Consider the following 20,278-nt stretch of genomic DNA (forward strand, 5'->3'; position numbering starts at 1 on the left):
GAAAGCCTGCCCAAGCCAATTTAATTCATCCTCATTAGCTTACTGCACTGAAACCTAAGCAGAGGCCCTAGAATGATAAACCACCATTGGACAATCAAACGCAGGTCGTTGAAATACAGCTCTGAGCCATAACAGAAGAATCCTCTTGCTTTAAGAAAAAAAACCAAAATGCCAAGGAAGAAATAAAAAAAGTTGAACTAATGGTAGGATACCTGCTATGTCCTAGGAAAATGACCATCATACCTCCCCAGCTTTATGGAGCTCATACTCCAGGGTATGAGCTTTCTAGGTATGCCTAGAAACTCAAACTTCTTACAAAAGGCTACGATTTTGACTTAAGGGAGAGGCAGAAGGACAAAGAAGAGAAGTTCCCCTCCTCAACTCCAATTTCCATGCCCAGGAGCTCTCAGACCTCTAGGACTAAAACTGCTCAAGATGGCAACCACAACTGCTAACTACAGGGCATCAGCTCTGTGGTTTGGGATTGCATGCTTGCAGCTAGCAGTACAACTGCTATGGACCAACACTTTGCATACATTGTGATGGCATGTGGCAATGCTTATTGTTAAAGACAGTCAGTTTAGTAAAATTTTGCCTTAAGGTTTGAAACCAGCCTGGTTTTTCAAAGCACTCCCATCACAGAAATGTCTAGTTCTCAATTTAAGTAAAAAATAGTTTAAAAAAAACCTTTGGTTTGAAAGTACAAAACTTTTCTGCTGTCATAGGACAGGCCTCAGCCTATAGTTTCAGCAACTTATGGGTATCTTCCTTCAAGAAGCCTTGCAAGGCTTGCATGCACTATGCACTTTGTTTCCACAACATGCATCTGAGATTTATTAGAATTACCACCTTCTTTTCTGCTAAAATCAGAAGCAGGACTATTAGAGCCTTCAGAAAATTCTGTTTTCTGATAGGAGAAGGCTCAAACTGAGAAAGACATACGTACCTTTTCTGTAAAGACAGAAAATTCTTGTTGCATTAATGATGCCTCAGTCACGAGGACGGAGAGAGCAGACATTGACAAGTTGGACACTGGGAGATAGTAAAATGCAGCGTGACACAGTGTTAACACAGAGGGCAGTAATTCCATTATTATTTTTTCATCAAACAAAACTTTCATAGCTTCTGTTACAATAATTGTAATCAATGCCATTTACTTTATCACTGGGGAATTACTTATAAAGAACACAGTATCTACAGTGCATTGTAAACATTTTTGCATATTCAGTATCAGCTTAGCCTGCTGCTCATGTCTAGCTGATTCCTAAACATTAATACAGCCTGCATTGTATTATATAAGCAGCCTATTCAAAATAAATTATTTGAGATTCTTAACAGATCGTATTTTCCTGGAAACAATGAAAGTCATATGAGGAATACAAATGAACTGGAATGAACCACACTAAAGTTGTAACTACTCATGTTAAAATCCAGCACGTGGATTCAAGTATGTGGATTCCAGCAAGCAAACTTTGAACACAGCACCTAATTGTAGGGAAAGACTTTGGATTTTCCTTTTAAGTAATGGCTTCCCCCTTCACCTTCCACACGTTACTGGAGTTGAGACAGAAGTAAGCTATTCCTATTCATTTGTATTTGATCAATCTATATTTTGTAAGTAACACAGAAGCGCTGGAGCCTGCAAAGAGAATTACAGTGCCAGTGACCCATCCGCACAGCCGCTGAAGCCAAAGGTGGTTTGCCCACATGAACCTGTTTCACAAGATGCCTTAGGGAGAGGCTCAGAATTACTCCAGAGTCACATAAAATAATTGCATATGTTTTTGCAAGCTCATAGTTGAAGATAACATCAACATTATCAACTACCATCTCTTTTAAGTATTAAAAGCATTAAAAGAGAAGTTGCAACTGCTGCCAGAGTGCTTGGTCCCAGCACTCACAGGAGCAGTATGCCCTAGGAATATGCTCTGGATACCTATGGACAGGTTCATACCTGTGGTAGCCAACAAAATGCCCATGCAATACAACACAAGCTGTGCACTCTAATTAGACTAAGGGGTTTCTAAGCAGGCTAGGAGGCTAGAGGTTCCTGGAACCATCAGTGTCAAAAGCTGAGGTCCCTGTAGCCTTCCAGCACATTCAACTTTACATAGCACCTGAAGATCACAGTTTCCTGATACAGAGAGAATCTAGATACATGCATCTTTTTACAGGATCACAAAAGAGCTGAAGTTGGAAAGCACATTTGCAGTTTGCCAGAGCAGGGCACTCAAGTGCCTTGAGCACTTTCACCACTGCTGCAGAAAGCGGCTGACCGTCTCCCTCTTGTACTTTGATCCTGGTTTCCACTTTCACAGTGCCTCCTTCTCCTTTATCAGCAGAAACGTTGGTGCAGTCACCTGGTGAACTGAAATGATGAACACACCTGAGTTAAAACCACACTACACCATATGTAAGTAATTTTAAACTTATGTCACATATGTGATGTGGCTCATGGCAGCTGCATCAATGTTTATGCTAACAGGACAGGAGGTAGCCCAAGACCAGGAAGGAAAGGCTAAAAGCCAGATAGCCTGGGCCAATTCTTCCAGTAGCACACTGAACTCTGCGATTCAAAACGTATATACTAGAGCTGCAGCTTGAGGTTTCTTAATTTTATGCAAATGCTTACAATGATATAAATTCAGGCATGGATACAGCTGTAGCAATGTGAAATTGCCTTGCCCTGACACAGTATTTCGCATTTCTGACCCTGTCGCAGCTATATTTTCTGCCGGGCAAAGTTTGTATCTGAATCAGACCCTAGACCATGGGTAGGTTCATCTGGTGAATTACCTTAGTTGCCCTAAACCTTAAACAGCATGCACGACATGACTGACAGTCTGAGGCCACATAACCAACTCACTAACAGCTTGCAACATTCATTTTCCAAACCCAACATCAATCCTAAAGGTCTACATGACTGCAAGGTTTGGTAGCCATGGAGAAGATGCCAGTAAGCATGAGAATGGATGAGCACAGTGCTGGCTCTTCAGACGTCTGTAATTATAATCACAGAATCATAGAATCACTAGGTTGGAAGGGACCCACTGGGTCATCGAGTCCAACCATTCCTAACACTCCCTAAACCATGTCCCTCAGCAACTCATCCACCTGTCCCTTAAACACCTCCAGGGAAGGTGACTCCACCACCTCCCTGGGCAGCCTCTGCCAGCACCCAATGACCCTTTCTGTGAAATTTTTTTTCCTTATGTCCAGCCTGAACCTCCCCTGGCGGAGCTTGAGGCCATTCCCCCTTGTCCTGTCCCCTGTTACTTGGGAGAAGAGGCCAGCTCCCTCCTCTCCACAACCTCTTTCAGGTAGTTGTAGAGAGCGATAAGGTCTCTCCTCAGCCTCCTCCTCTCCAGGCTAAACAACGCCAGCTCTCTCAGCCGCTCCTCATAAGACTTGTTCTCCAGCCCCCTCACCAGCTTTGTTGCTCTTCTCTGGACATGATCCAGAGCCTCAACATCCTTCTTGTGGTGAGGAGCCCAGAACTGAACACATTACTCAAGGTGCAGTCTCACCAGTGCCGAGTACAGAGGGAGAATAACCTCCCTGGACCTGCTGGTCACACTGTTTCTGATACAAGCCAAGATGCCATTGGCACACTGCTGGCTCATGTTCAGTCGGCTGTCAACCAACATCCCCAAGTTCTTCTTCTCCAGGCAGCTCTCTAGCCAGACTTCTCCGAGTCTGTAGCGCTGCATAGGGTTGTTGTGCCCCAAGTGCAGGACCCAGCACTTGGCCTTGTTAAACCTCATGCCATTGGTCTCAGCCCAGCGGTCCAGCCTGTTCAGATCCCTTTGCAGAGCCTCCCTACCCTCCAGCAGATCCACGCTTCCACCCAGCTTAGTGTCATCTGCAAACTTGCTAAGGGTGCACTCAATGCCCATCCAGGTCATTGATAAAGACATTGAACTGGGCTGGACGCAGTACCGAGCCCTGGGGAACCCCACTTGTAATTGACCTCCAGCTGGAGTTAACTCCATTTACCACCACTCTCTGGGCCCGGCCATCCAACCAGTTTTCAGCCCAGGAGAGTGTGCGCCTGTCCAGGCCAGAGGCTGACAGTTTCTGAAGCAGAATGCTGTGAGAAACTGTGTCAAAGGTTTTACTGATAATGGTTTTGGAGAAACAAAACTGAAGTGGTCTGAACTAAATGAACTAAAGTATCAGTAGATCTAACAATTCCCATTTGACAGAACAACATAACATTGCAGAGATGGTGAGAAAGCACCACAAGTACGTTTATTTGTTTTGCAGCAAAGATGCAGGCTACCGAGCATCTGCAACATTTAGGCTTTGTCTGACTCTCCAGGTCTAGGACAGCTATCTTGCATATGAAACATCAGATGAGATATTTTTGCATGCGGACAACAGCACAGTTACCAAATAAGCACAGGCTTGAACTTTCCTGTGAAAAACAAGCCCTGGCAAGAAGTTAAGGCATGTAAAATTTACTACTTCTCATTAAGCATTGTTGGCACAAGAGCCAGGGTATTTTGCACCCATTGACCAGGCATGACCAAGCCACTCTGTGCATTAGAAAAATTCATCATTCATCTATAACCAAGTAAAAATGCCTCCTGACATCTACAATGAGTCCAAACAGCTACCTGGTCATGATAATCTATACAGGCATGACCTCCACGTTTTGTTGTTTTCCCTTCCAAGCCTTAGAAAGGTGGCAGATTGTGAGTCAGACTCCATCTTTAGACTTCCTGCATGGCATCAGACAACCTTTCAAACTCGTACAGTGTTTATGCCACAGGAACATAAAGTTAACATCACATTCTTGGTCACCTCACTGGGGTAGGCTTCCAAACTAAATACAAAACAAGTAGTACCTTTCAAAAGGCCCAGTATTGGTATCTGGACACTGGTAGGAACGTGGAGGCAAGCAACTCCTTAGACAGATGACAAAGTAGTTCTGCGGTTACTAGTTTCCTGGAGAAAAACTAAAAGCAAATTTCTTTGCAAAACGGACACATCTAACTTAAATGACAGCATTTGTTGTGCACTTTTTCTTTACTTAAAATATACACATATTAAAAGTTAAGTTAGGTAGGGAGCTGAGTAGGAAGAATAGTTTACCTATCATAGAATCATAAAATGGTTTGAATTGGAAGGAACCTTAAAGATTATCCAGCTACAACCCCCCACCCACCATGGGCAGAACCCCCCCTTATTACTTCACTTATTCCATACTTTGGTGCATTAAGTTTTGCAGATTTTTCTGCAAAAAAAGAGTTCTTTTAGAAAACTAAGTTTTTAAACAACATTATAAGCTTGCACAGTAGTTCCCACTTTTCTCCTCCCTTTCTAGAATGCCAGGAGAGAAAAAAAATGTACTTATCTCAGATGGAGCACACTAGCAAAAAAGACATTATATCTATATAAATCACTACCTGATGGAACATATACTAAACAGATAGTTGCTGCTTCTTGACTAGGCAACTGTCACACTGATCTCAATGGAATTTTACCCTGATTAATTACTTGCCAGATTCACTCACAGACAAGTTTAGGCAGTATGGAGTCAAAGGAGAGAATGAGGAATGTAACATTTTGGCATAAAAACAAGTGTTTCTTAAAGGCAAAGTATTTCTTTTTGTAACTATAATATTGAACTTATATTAGATTTAGAATGATTTAAAAAAAAATCACTACTTAAACCAGTGATATTTATAAACCCTTCTCTATCTCATTATTCTCATGAAGATATTATCATTTTCTTAGATGGTTTTACTTGTTTTTTCATATGCAGTGACAAAACCAATTATATTGATTTTTCGGTAAAAAGCATCTGAGTTTGAGTTTATTCTAGAATTAGTTGCGCTCAAGAACAGAAACAAAAAGTAAATGAATAAGTGAAATAAATTTTCAGCATTATAGCCACCAGTTTTGCCAATAGATTCTATGGTTGCCTTCAGACCACAGCATAACCCATACCACTGGATTAAGCTTTAATTTTTGTCTACATATCACAACAGCAAAAAACAGCCTGTGTACATACATCCAGAATTTCTCAAGAGCACAGAAAGATGTAGATGATTAAAGACAGGTTAAAGTTTGCATATGCTTACTGTCAGTTCCAAAATACTGGAGTGTCTGTCAGTGTGCTCTGATTTATGAAGACCACAACAGAGAACATGTTACCGAAAATGCCTGAGTACCAATGGGGTCATACAAACTTCCACTGCTTTTCTCTCAGCCACAACTTTTATGAAAGAAGAAAGTGAAATACTAAGCTGCCACCCATGGGATCTGCCTATAGTCATCTCATCCTGATGTGGTTAGGTTGATGAATATTTTCATTATGAAACCAATACCAATACCCAGAGTGTCCATGCTGCAGGAGGCAAAAATCCCCCTGTAACTAGCCTGGTTTAAAAAGCACACTCGTCTTCCCTCCAGTCTCCTGTAGAGTAAATTAGGGAGCAGAGGGAATGAGGCAGTTTACAGACATGGGTTATCACAACATCTGCATTAACAGATTATGCTGAAGCATGTGCTAACTGTAATAGTCATGTTCATTTTATTAAGTGTTATGAAATATATACAATCTTAAAATACAGCACATTTCACACACAGTTTGTAAGACTTCACTGGTATCACTGCAGCATTGAACAGATGATACATTTCCTATCAAACCAGCAGACCAGAAAGCTAGGAAAAAAATAAAACTACTCTATTTCAATCTCTTTCAGCGCCCCACTGCTTAAGGCTATATTTGCTACTACCTGAGTTGATTTTGTTAACATCACAATTTTTTTTAATCTTGGAGGAGAGGGGGCAGAATGCAGACAGGAATGATTGTGCACGCTTTTCAAAATACACAAGTAAGAAAAAAAATGTTGGTAGTTACTTTGTCAACTTTGCATTTAAAATACATAAAAGAAAAAATTTGGTACTTACAAAACCAAATATAGTTTATTTAATCTTGAATCTAAAGTGAGATCAAGGAAAAAAAAATAGCACTTCATTTCATAATGTACTTCAGTTTCACCATACTTGAAAGTCATGCAAAAAATGATGCCTGTTTCTTCATGTCTATACCACTGTTATGTCACCAATCTTGTGTGCGATGTCATACTATAAAAAGAAAGAATATCATTAATCTATATGAACAAGAGGCTGGATACTGTAATTTACAATAATTAAATGTACAATTCTGATCATCATCCAAGTTATAGTTATTCAGGTTAGAGTTCATACCAGTGCCTTGCTGAAAACCAGCACAGCAGTGTAGTAAATTGATTCCACCCATCGGTGGACTTTAAATGACCGTAAGCTTAACTTAATAGCAAATTTTCAGTATCTTCACTTAAGTTATCTGAAAATCCTTGTGGATTTCCCAGAGCATACCTCCCAAAATCAATTTTTACAGTATCTATCAAAGGCTGCTTAGATGTCTCCCTCACAGTTTCATACCAGTAACTTCAGTTATCAAAGAACCACATTTTTCTTTGCTATAAACACTCACTTTTGCCAAAGAACCCAGTCACTCATACCAATCTGCATATACACTTGTTTCACTGCTTCCTTAGAAGTCAATTCTAGTACTTTGACTGTTTTTGTTGACTTTCTATGGGGATACTTTTTGCACAAAGGTAGTTTAATAATTCCTTGGAATTATTAAATAATTCCTTGTTCCAGTTCTTTATCAGCTCTGTATTCTTTGACTTAATATTCCTAGACTCATATTTTCAGAAAAATAACTAAGCATTTTTGCTACCCCTTCTCGCTGCAAGACTGCAGTATATGCTGCTTGTACTCAAACTCTGCTGACAGTCACCAATGTTAACTTTCCAAACCCAATATTTTAACAGAAAACTTCTTAATTAATAATCCACAAACGTATATGGATATATGACATTTACTGCAAACACCTCAATTTCTTATTCCACCACTTCAGCTTATTAAAGGCTTTTGCATTATCATACCAGTCCTAACAGATTTTTAAAACATGCGTCAACACCACAATAGTTTCTCCCTCAGACCAGTAATTAAAAAACCTGACGCAGGCTACCACTGTAATATCTCACTTTCTTCCTTGTAAACTGTCATGCTGCAATTAGAATTGCACATAGAATAAAAGCTTCCAGTTGCACTTGACAGTAAAAATAATTGAGTGCCTTCACAAAACCTCTCTTGGAAGCATAACTCATATCAGTACCAAGTACTGCTTGGCATTAAATCACCACATTTGCCTTCTATTTAAAGCTATTATCTAGCATAAGAATTCGTTTTACAGTTTCATTCTGGCTCTTGATTATATATTTATTCTTTTAAGGAGCGTAACAGTGTAAGAGTGTATTTTTGCAGATTTTGGGAGACTTTCTCCTAGAACTTATTTGTCAGCCTAATGTATTACATCTGTCCTCAGCTCTAGTATCACAAGAGCACAAACCCCAGGATCAGTCTGAAATTGTATGTGATCAAATTAAACGATACTCTGCAAAAGGCATATTAATTGGCATATTAATTACAACTGAACATTGAGAAGTGTCCTTTCTGTTTGTATTCCTGTCTTTGCACCACAGCTAACACAACAGTCCCTCTTGCATTAATAGCTCTCAAACAGATAACTAGTTACTTATTAGTAAACTCACGGCTTCTAAATAAAGGTTAAGTTGTTATCCACACAGTCCATCCTATCCCACTCTATTGGGAAAGCTCAAAGAAACAGACACCTTACATGCCAAAACGTTTAAAAATCTGGCTATTCTCAGGGATGAGGCGGGTGTGTGAGTAGGAACTCACAGAACAGAGGCTCTCCATCAAGCATGTCCTATTATCTCCCTTTCATGAATGAGTCAAGAAAAAGTTAACATAGCCTGCTTATGAAGAAAAAAGCCTGTTATATGTCACATAGAGACCAGGTGGGATGAAGTGAGAGCTTTTTGATTCTTTAGTTGCTTGGAAAAGCAAAAGTTAAAAACGAGATGCTTAAAATAGCTTGAAGAGCAAACTAGAACTAATGCAACATAATCTGTTCTTGTTTGCCTGCACTGTCCTTATATTTTCAGTCTCTATTTTCTTCTTTCTTTCTCATCTAAGTAAACCTCAACAAACCCCTCCCAAAGGAAAAAAAAAAAAAAAAAAAAAGAAAAAAAAAGAAAGAAAAATGCAGTCTGGCAAGTGAACCCTAGCAGGGAGGTAAGTTATTCATGCAGCTGGACTAAATCAAGAAAACAAACAAATCCACCTACCGGTGTTGTAACTTATAAACGAGATGTGGTAACTCTTTCAGAACTTGCAAGGAAAAACATCAATTTATGAGAAACACTCTGTCCAGCTACTTGAAATCATAACTTTTGTTTAAGCTGAAAAAAACATGGGCCAGTCTAAAATACAATATATATCTATTTAAAGTGCCAAATGTCTAAATCAGAGACAAAAGAGTGAAACTGGTTAGAACAAAAACTATGATAGGAAAGATCAGTAAAAGGGATAACCTGCAATGGAAGCAAGATCAATAGCAACATACTATATTCAGAAAAGGGAAAGCCATTTAAAAATCCATCCTGCTTCTGTGGTGAAATAAATCCAGCAATCAGAAATGATGGCACGCAATGCAACAGAAAGAGGAAGGTCAGCCTTGTGAGTGGGAAGCCACAGGCAGAGGAAAGTTGCATGAAAAGCCCAAGAAAGAGAAATTTTTTGCTGACAGGGCCAGTGATGACAAGTAACTTTACGTCTCTGTGTTCCTCAGCCTGGTAGTGTAAGTACACATGGCTAGATACCTCCGCTATCAATAGCAATGAAGAGAAGTACTCAACACATCTTGATTCTGTAGCTCATGCTCCTTATTTTGGAAATACCTTACCCTGAAAATACCTTCGAACACACTAGGAAGTGATCAGCAGGGAAAAGGGTGATGAGGGAATGTCAAGAGGCCGACTGATGAGGAACACCAGGTGCATGTTCTCCTACATGCCCTTGAGCGGAAGGACAGAGAAGCTGCCCCCGCTGGAGAGGATCCCCAGGAGGCATTGGAGCTGGGATCTGTGACAAAGCCTCCAGAGGAAACACATTTCCCCATACACCGGCAACAGGCTTCGGGGGATCTTTCATCCTGAAGAAGCTGCCTCACAAGATCTGCCCCATTATTCTTATTACAACTTGAAATACCCACAAAGAGCTACACGTTTGAAAGAGCGACTATTCTCAGGACAGGATTTAAAACCAGAAAGCAGCAGGGGACAGAAACAACCTGACCAAGATGATCTGATCAAGATAACAATATGTAAATATATAACTTTGAAAATTTTCCATGATAATGAAAGAAGTGAAAATAAGCATTAGATGGGCAGCTGATAAAGACTTAAAAGACTCATTAAGGATACCTTTAACAAAACAACAGTGTGATGGGAAAGTCTAATTTCAAAAGTACCTAAAAGTCAATAGAATTATCTCCTACAGGCAGAGAACCAAAGGAATAAGAAGATATCAACGTTTAACAAAAAAAAATAAAGTAAGAAACAATTCATCACATGGCTAACTCGTGACAGAGCCAGGACATCAACCCTAATCCTCCACTTCGTTAATCAGATTCCCTTGCCTTGGGATTCTTTTGTTATTGCTATTGAAGGTGAGTGAGCTTCTGTTAGCCATGTCAAGCATTACAGATGTCCTAAGCTTCTGTGCCTGTTCAGCAACTTTCCCCTCATGTACAAAACCATAATGCCAGCAGCAAGTTATTACAACTAGTCAATACGGTTGGCAGTGACACAGGATGTTGTCAGAATAAAATTCACATGTGAAATTTAATGACCCAATTTCCACTTTCAGCTGGATAACCCACTCAGAGCACTGATTAAAACCCTAGCTTGCCCAGGTAAAGCCAGGGGGAGGAAAATTATGCTAATTCAAGCGATAAGAAGGACTGTTGAGCACAAAGACTCTAACGCTCCTTCCAGCTTTCATCTAGGAAGGAAGTAGTTTAGTGCACTGTCCAAGATTCCTGCCTGCCCACCCAGTTCACGCACTATTAAAAAAGTCATATTGATATGCATGTATCATTTTTAAATACATCTAAAATACTTCAAGTAGCAAAATAACCTTGATTTAAAAAACATGTCATTGATGTTTAGAACTTCAATGCCTTTTAAGTATGCAAGCCTAGAAGTGTATGTTAGCTGCACAATTTTTACTGTCTTGCCGCTAAAAAAAATAACCAAGCAATACAGTTGCCATGTATCTGAGGAATATTTTTTCCCCCCAATGAGATGCATATTTAGAAACACTGTTGGCGACCTTCACTTTACTCTGAGGAAAGTGGACGTTTTAATTACTAACTCTAAGCTCTGGTCCATACTAGTCAGTCAGGCTTCAGTTACACTTTTTTTCATAAATAAATGAGATTTAATATGTACTTCCAATCTAGCAATATTTCCCATAAAGGTAATATATTAATACAGCATTTCTCACCACAATGGTTCAGATAAAAAATTACGTTCATACTTCAGCTATAGATTTCCTTTAATAATCTCTGCACTGCTCACAGTTTTTCTGTATAAGCTGACCAAAAAATCTTGATACAGTTACAATAACCCTGTTCTTACCTAAATTATTTTGCTGCCTAAGCAATAAGAAACTTCCCAGCACCTAAGCAGCTTATTTTGCTTTCTGCTGGTAAACATGATATTTCTTAGCAAGTCATTGCAAGCCATCAGAGACATATGGTCTGATTTAGACACAGAGAAAAAGAGACGCAGATTGCAAAAGTGTCAGCCCTGAGAGGGCATTTGGTATTCCCAAACACAGAATTTATTACTTTTTTTTCATTACAAAGCACTCATTTAGCCATAAAATGGTTTCGGTGGTTTTTGGTTTTGGGTTTTTTTTTCCCCAATAGAGCTGGAAACATGTGTATGGGAGACAACGGCTATTTTTTTTAAATTAATGCGTTTTAAACACAGCAAGTTCTCTCAGCTTAAATAGGGATACAAGGTCATCAAATTAAACAGGTTACCTAAAGAGGTCACCCAAACCACAACTCACTCAAGTCTGAAATGAAAGAAAAAGACACTACAGTTTTTAAGCAATTTCATATTAAATTACAGAATACAAGGATGAAACCTGGGCAAGACCTAACAGTTCATTCGAAGCTGTCCTCTTAGTAATTTTTCTTGTGAGTCAAGCAAAAACAGGTATATTAAAGTAATTGCAAGCTTGCTTTTGTATTTTACAGTTTGTACGGCTTAGATGAACTCTTTCTGCTCTTGACAGTTACAGGACTGGAAGTGACATGGAAGGGCATTTTATTTATCCAGATAAGAAGTTCAGTGCTAGCAGCCACAACATAAGCTTTTTGACATTTTCCACAAACCACCAGCTGCGCCCCAGAGTTATCATCATCTTCAGCCATCACAAGCTTTATGTATTTTCACCAGTTGTCTCTATTTCTGGTCTAAGGGTATCAGTATCCTTTCTACCTGAGCTATTCTACTAGTAAATGGAAATCTCAAGTGACAAATTTATCTTGAGCTCCTACAGTTCAATAAGACAAGTGTTTTGACTTCATCAACTAGTTTCTTTGAAACACCACCCTTTCAGATGTCTGGTGAGTTGCTGCTGGTTGCAGAGACCTTAAATACCAAGAATGGATGCTCTGCTGCATGCTTCAACTCCTGTGAAATCTGACTAATCCTGATTGTTGTTTCACAAGTAAAATATTACCAAGTGACATCAAGCAGGGAGATCTGAAGTCCTGTATGGGATAACAGTTCCACTTACAAATCATGCATCAGGCCAAGTCATGTTATGAAGAGATGTTACTTCACTGGTGTAGCAGTTATCCGGCCACAAGAAACAAAATCTCAGTTTCTTTCCTATTCACACAGAACACAATTTGCAAAACTGACCTAACTGGAAGCTGTTATACTAATAGTAGTAGATGAAAATAGTTTTATTGCTCTTTACCATCCGATTTACAATTCCTCAATACTACATTCTGAGTGAGTTGCTACCTAACCTCATGGACCACTGTACCCCTGAAGATGTTCAGACCCAGGGCACCAAGAAGATGTCCTGTCACCATTTGCCCTGTGCAGGGTGTTTCAGACTTTAGTCTACTGTTTCTGACTGTTTCTTTATACAGTTTTGTAAGTAATAACATAACCAAAACCACCATATACAGAAATTACTTCATAGTAAGAGGAGTACAAGACCCTGCAATTTAAACAATGAAGATATGCTGGCTACTCTAAATGCAAAAAGCTTTTACAGACTGTCTGAAAACTCCTATATCAGATGATGCTCGAAACCAGAGTAGGAAAAGACTTCAATAAATTGGACAGTTCATGTTTTCAGAATTCAGATACTTCCTACAAAATTCCCCACACACTGATCAGAGTCACTGCTTTCCTCTCCCTATTTTGCAATTAGGAAGAGCACTCCGGGATCCGGGAAAAGTCCAATACCTTTCAGGTACAGCACTCAACTTTCCTCCTGCTTGCAGCTCCACAGCATCCAGCCACAAGAAGTGGGACAACTGTCATTGCATCACACTGCTTTCTGAGCTTCCCAGCGGACATACTGCCTCTAGAGGTTTTTTCCCTGAAGGTAAAATGATGTGCTTTCAGATGCTAATGTCTCTTCTAATATTGCCATGTTTTAAAATTGTTACATAATCAGGTTGTGTAACGAACACACTGAACTTCTTTATAGAGCTACTTGCCTCCCGTCATCTAGCAATCCTGATGCCGTACAAGGTTCCTCTATATGAGTTGCACAACTTTCGTAATGTTTCCTAAATAATATGGTAGAATTGCACTTCATTTGGTCAATGCCATCTAAAAAAACCCAAGAAGACCAAGTAATAACCACCAACAAAAAAACCACCCAAGGCATTTCAATGACTGTGCTGATCCATTAAAAATGAAGACCCAGCTTACAGCTGCTGTCACTAAATGCTATTGAATTTGCATATTCGAAGCAACCTTGCTAGTATTCAACAGCTGAAAGTCGGATGCTTCGAACCTCCATCTTACAAAGGTGACAGTAACATTGACTTACAATAATACAAAAATTTGAAACAGTAAGATCAAAGATGTTCAGAGAAAAAACATCAGCAAGACAGACCTTTTAAGAAACTTTATCCAAGGCCTTGTCTAATATATTCATAAGGACCACAAAGGTTTAGTGGAATTACCATTAAAGTGTCCTCTGATCTTTGAGGACACTTTCAAGTAAAGCCTTCGCTGCTTTGTTAGAATTCCCACAGACAAGGTGGGAGTACTCAGCTTCTCTGATTCAGAATCATCTCATCTCCAAATAAAAGACCTGGAGCAGCTGAGGCATGCAAGTGCCATCTACGCCAAAACTGCAATCACAGGAAAGGATGGAAGTCTTGAACTTAAGTACTGATGTTAATGTTAAATGGGTGTAGAAACATATCTTAGATTTCTATGAATTGAGACAAACCTTCGCCTTTTATTAGGCTTCCTTTTGTATTTAAACACAAATATGAATTTGAAATATAAAAAGAAATCCTGAAGGTTTTCTACCAGTACTCAATTTAACTTCATATGCTTGTGCGCATATGTATCAAACAGGTTTTGCATATATATGCACAAAGAAATGACTGAAACATCTGGCGAGACACAGGTACACATTAACATATGAAGATATGCATACATTATGAACAAACGTAAGCTGTTTAGGCCTCCAGTGATATATAAACATAACACATGCCAGTAATGCAAACAGAGTCCACGCCACGCTGTTTCCTGAAACTAAATATGTGCCCAAGATGACACTGGGGAAATTTTATTATCTTAGGTAAAATTACAAGGTCAGTAATCAATTGGTTTGTAAACGCAGGGGGTAGGGAGTAGCCCGACTCAATTTCATTTGAATCAAAAAAGATGCAGATTAACTGAAAACATAAACCCAAGCATTTTATCAACAGCTTCAATTGCAGTACACCTGCTTGTTTTAGAAGATAATAATTTATATTTTTCAGGAATTTTTAGTTCTACCTAAAATAGAGAGGGATGAAATTTAATCCAAAGCTCCTTTCCAGCCTAATGTTTAAGAATAACTGTTGAGATTGCTCTGGTACATTTTTTTTAAATTGATCACTACACCTGTGTATCCATAATTAGAGATCACAAACAATGCATGTTTTGAAGTAGCTAAAAAGTTCTGTTATCCTTAAAAAATAATGGGGGGAGGGAGCAAAAAATAAAAGTTATTAATGCCAGCATGGTACACATAGCCATATTTATTAGTTCACTTCCAATTACATAAAGAGAAATCTGAAGCCATACACAAGCAATGCTTTAAAAAGAAAGACAGACGATTGTTTTCTCCAACAGTTTTATTTCAAAAAGTACACAAGTCTGTCATGGAACTACAGCATTTTAAAATTTTGGATTTTGTTTTTACAAATTCACTCACAATACTCGTATTTTAAAATACCATTCCCCTAAAAGTGTGAATATAAAACCTCATATTGAAGTTCATATCAATATTCAAGTCCATGCTTTGTGCTTGAGAAGCATAATGTAACATAACTTTTTTAGATTCTGGGAAATATTGCTCCAATTCCAATCCAGCTGTGCCTCAACACTAAAGGACCAATAACCAAAGGGTCCCAGTGAAGCACCTACCAAGTGTATAAAACAAGGTTTAAGTGACAAAACCAGTATTATGTCTTTAAACTGGAACAAAAAGCTAAAGTGACCAAGAATATACACCATCAAGAAAAAAAACCCAAAAGCTTATCAGGAAAACTGGTAATATACAATATTCAGCATTACAGAAAACCTTGCAATTAAGAACTATTAAGCAGGAAGCATACATCTAATATGAACGCTACTATCAGAGTTGATAAAGATGTATGCATTGTACATTTTTTTCAAAAGTCATGTTTCACCCCTCCAACAAGGCATTTCTGTGCACTACACACTTTTGGAAGAAGTATTCATTTTTAGGTAAGGAAGTTTCACACAAATATCTTTAAATATCCATTTCAGAAGGTTTATGAAAATGCTTGCAATGGATGGACAAGTGTTACGTAACCGCTACAGTATAACAAGTCTAACACTTTATTCACATCATGCTAAAATTGGGTTTTCTTCTATATATAGTAGTCCTCAACAGGCAAGTTTACAGTCATGACATTAACTAGAGGCTTCTTGAGTTCACTTTAAGTATTTACATAATGGTACCCCCCCATATTTTTTTAATAAAATGAGATATTAAAAATGCCACCTTCTAATTGGTATATCAGCTGCCATTACTTTGTAGAAGAGTTCTGTTAGCAGAATTATCTGTAAGATTGGACACCTCACATATTTAACCAGTTCATCTCCTACAGTTAGAAATCATTGCTAAACTACAGTAGCTGCTTTTGAGAATCATCATGCAGTGCAAGTGAACAATCTATTTACTAAAGAAATAATTTATACTAGCAGTGTTATGTTTTCATAGTAGTAGTGTATCCATTCAAAAAGGCATGATGATAGCAACTTGAGGCAAAGTTTACCCCAAGTCAGAGGTTCTTTATTTCAGATAAGGACTATGTCAGATTCTATTTCTTTTATTTTCTGTTCAATTACATAAATAGACAGACACTGTCAAGGCTGCTAAGCCTAACAGCCAGGCTCTGAGGGCACATCATACTGTCCTTCTGTTCTGTCCATTTATTTTGTACAAGCTGACAGAGCATTAAGCATGTGTAAACTCTGCTCTGTATGCTTTAGTGAGATAATTTTCTGGTTTTGAGTGTCCTAGGGCTTACCTGACTGAAAGCACAGGGTCTCAGGCCAAATCAAAACAAAAAACCAACAACCACCCAAAAAAACCCAAACAAACAAAAAGCCAAAACCACATCCATTCTCACACATGTCTACAGATAGTTAAGAATCAAATTTAGTAGGTTTGTGGCCTAGCTGCTTAGCCTTATAGCTATCTCTCAGTCTGTGATTCACTTTAGCTTTGTATTCAAGTTGCATTTGCAACTATACCCTTTTAATTAAGGAAGGCCTTAGTTTCAAGGTAAACAATCAGTGTATGACTAAAATCTCAGAAGTCTCTTCTATCACAATAATTGGACGCAAGAGGATGTCTCCTCATGTATTGTTCTTCATAAGTATATGTTTGGCACAGGTAACTGACTTTTACTTGTGTGGTAAATAATAGATTTACTATGTTATTGGTGCAACAACTGAACAGTTTTCAGGAATATAAACACTTAGATCACAGCTAGCAATTGAAGGAGTAAGTGACATTTTGAAATACAGAACGATACAGAGACACTGTAGTCACATCCAAAAATAGGCATGAAGAGGTATAAATAGTACATAAGAATCAAGAATTCAGATCACAGTGTCGTGTTTTAAGAACTGTACCATCATCTAAGCACCTGTTTGAACAGTAAGTTTAGGCACCAGAAATTTCATAAAAACTGAAGTTACAATCAGGCAAAGTTTATTGAAAAGGCACACATGAAAGATAAAAAGTCTGATCTCTAACAGTATCAGTTTACAATCTAAAAAGAGTCCCAAATGTGTAAAACTAAGTCTATAATACTTAATAGCCATTCAAGTTTCTAATTCAGTATGAAGGGTATATTCTTTACTCAAATAGTGCCAGCCAAAAATTGTGCACCTAACTACAGATAGGACAAACATTTAGTAGTGAGTCAAAGAACTTATCACAGATCTATAAGCAGCTACAAAAAAGCAGACACTAAACCTAGTTTGGGGAAACGCTTTTTCTCACACTATTGCTACATACAATTAACCCTAAGATCTTTCAACAGGCTATTCAGCTATTTCCTTCATCAACATTAGTGCCACATACTACATGCCTTTGGAGTTCTCCAAAATACCTTGCAGTTTAACATCTAGAGCTACAGTAAGCTGAAGGGACTTCCCTTCCCTCAGCCCCCAGCACAGGATAAATAAAAAATAGAAGGAAGAAAAAAATACACAAAAATTCAAACTGCATTAAGCTTTAAATCCAGCTTCCACAGGTATACAATATCAGTCCATCAGAAGCTACTAAAACTCCTTAAGTATGTATGAAAGTAAGATAAGGAATTATTCTGTTCTTCCTAGACTTTCAAGTTTGCAAAATTGGAAAGAAGGGGCTTTAGTGTTCACACACGAAATTTATATCAGCAATTCTAGGTAACTATATCCTCTCAGATTCTGGCTGCATGAAACTCTTGCTCTTAAAAGTTTAAATGCCTGTTCCTAATATTTAGGGCTGTTGAAGAGGCAACGAGAATTGAGCATTAAACTCCGTGCAAATTCCTATAGAAAAACATTTTAAGATTAAGTAAAAGCTAGCTAATGCTACAGGTGCATACAGGAAAAGATGTTTCCACAGCTATGTTAGAGCAAGAGGATAGATATCAAACACCAGTTACTTAACTTTTATTAAAACCCCATGGAGTCTCCAGGTAATCAGTTCGGAAAAATTAAGAGCACTGCCATAGAATCTAAACAGGTTTTGGAAAATTTAAGGTATCCTTAAGACCTGTATAAAGATGCATATTCAGTCTTACTTTGACAGTAACAGTTGCTCTATAGATTTTAAAGCTTAGATATCACTACAAACAACCTGGTAGGACCTCTTGCATCAGGTAACGTAAGCATTACATTATCTGCAATGACCATAACTAGTTATCACAGAAAAATTCATGTTTCCAAGAGCTTGCAAGGTCTCCTGCCACATTTTCACTCACTGAAATTTCAAATTCAGAACAGATTCATTAAATTAAATGAAACAATCAAACAACTGGTAGCCCCTGAAATAAGAGCTCAAGGAGTGCTCCCTATAAACATTACCAGGTTAGAGAACTGCATTAAGTACTCAGAGTTTGAACAAAATTCAAAGTCATCCTCAGTGTTTCAGCCTCTGGCAACTACATCAGACAGTGGACAAGTTAAAATACTTCTGTTATTCCAAAACCAAGGAGAAAGTTTCAAGAACTCTGAGAAACTTCATACGTTCTACATATGAAATGCTTTTGTTACTTCTCACTCGTGTCTTGCTGTTACATATTCAGAACTACACATCAGCTGACAGTGTCTCTTCAGCAACCCACCAGAGGTCCAAATACCTTCAGTGTCCGATATCTATTTAGGAATTTCCATACTTTTTGCAAATAGTTCAGCTGTCATATACTAATAAGTTTAAAATTAAAAATGAGAATTGGTGGCTTTTCAAACTAACTTGTTCATTTTCTTCACAGAAAAACACATGCCATTGTTTAAATGAGGGATGGAACACAGTAGTTTTCTCTATTACTTACAATGAACACTTAAAAACCAGCATTTAAATTAATATTTTATACTATGGACCCATCTTTGCTTTGTGCTGGAATCATCACAGGAACAGCTCCCATTCTACTTAAATTAGGTGCAGCTACCTTTGAAGGTGCAAAGGTTTGGTTTTGACCAGGAGTACGTTCAAAGTCTTCACTTGGGACTTGGCTATATGGAGTTTTGGTATATCCTTCCATATTTGAGGGAGACATTGAACCCAGAGAAGAACGATTGCTGCCTATGTAGCTGCGGGCTGTTGAACTGCGACTTTTTGGAGGTGGAACATCTTCTCTGAAATAAGCAAAAACACAGATGCAGAACAAGAGTTCAGTCGTTATTACTATGTAGGAGTTTACAAAACCAGAATTTCAGTGTTTCTTTCTCTTCTGACACAGTAGCCAGAAAAGGCTTACTTATTACTTCAATACTATATTAGTTCACATTAAAAAACTGAAGTATAAATTGCCCTTAAAATCTTTACTGAAATTAGACAGGACTACTTATACCATGTCCAAAACAAAAAGTTCTCTGACAAGCTGCTAGTATGTTAATAAGCTTTCCAGATTAAGACAGAAATCTCAATTGGTAAGTATCTTATTTGCAGAAATACACATTTAAAAGTTAATCTTCAAATAATACTGCTCAAAACTAGAGATACGTCATTACCTGATATCATGATGTACTTCTTTCTCGTATTTCTTGTCTCTGTGTTTCTTACAGCAACAGAACACTAGAAAAGCCAGTACAGAAAGACCCAGCAGAGTTCCTATAATAGCTCCAGCAATTATTCCAGCTGTATTTATAGCTAGAATAGATAAACAACAATATCATTTAAGTGTCAAATTTATGACCAGCTTCTTTTAACTCAACATTAAAAACGGTATGTTTCTACATGATCCAGGTTACTAGCATATCACTGAATCAAAGTGTATGCTTCAATAGCATGCATTTAAAACAATAATAAGAGTTACAGCTTTCTGCGT

General features: G+C 38.2%; 1 protein-coding gene across 4 annotated transcripts in view; it reads right to left on the reverse strand.

The window, feature by feature from the left end:
• Window positions 1-6,508: 6,508 nt before the first annotated feature.
• Window positions 6,509-20,278, reverse strand: part of CXADR (CXADR Ig-like cell adhesion molecule) — a 36,910-nt gene continuing 23,140 nt past the window's right edge. For 3 of the 4 annotated variants that reach the window (XM_054076512.1, XM_054076501.1, XM_054076519.1), the window contains 2 exons: window positions 19,962-20,100; window positions 16,104-19,586 (listed from right to left, as the gene is read on the reverse strand). In XM_054076512.1, coding sequence (XP_053932487.1) covers window positions 19,319-19,586; window positions 19,962-20,100 — 407 coding nt within the window. In that variant the 3' untranslated portion in view covers window positions 16,104-19,318. Of the gene's footprint in view, window positions 7,099-16,103; window positions 19,587-19,961; window positions 20,101-20,278 lie in introns of those variants that run through there. The other variant, XM_054076493.1, reaches the window with a different exon arrangement.

Source organism: Cuculus canorus, chromosome 1 (genome assembly GCF_017976375.1).
Source record: "Cuculus canorus isolate bCucCan1 chromosome 1, bCucCan1.pri, whole genome shotgun sequence".
Lineage (NCBI taxonomy): Eukaryota > Metazoa > Chordata > Aves > Cuculiformes > Cuculidae > Cuculus > Cuculus canorus.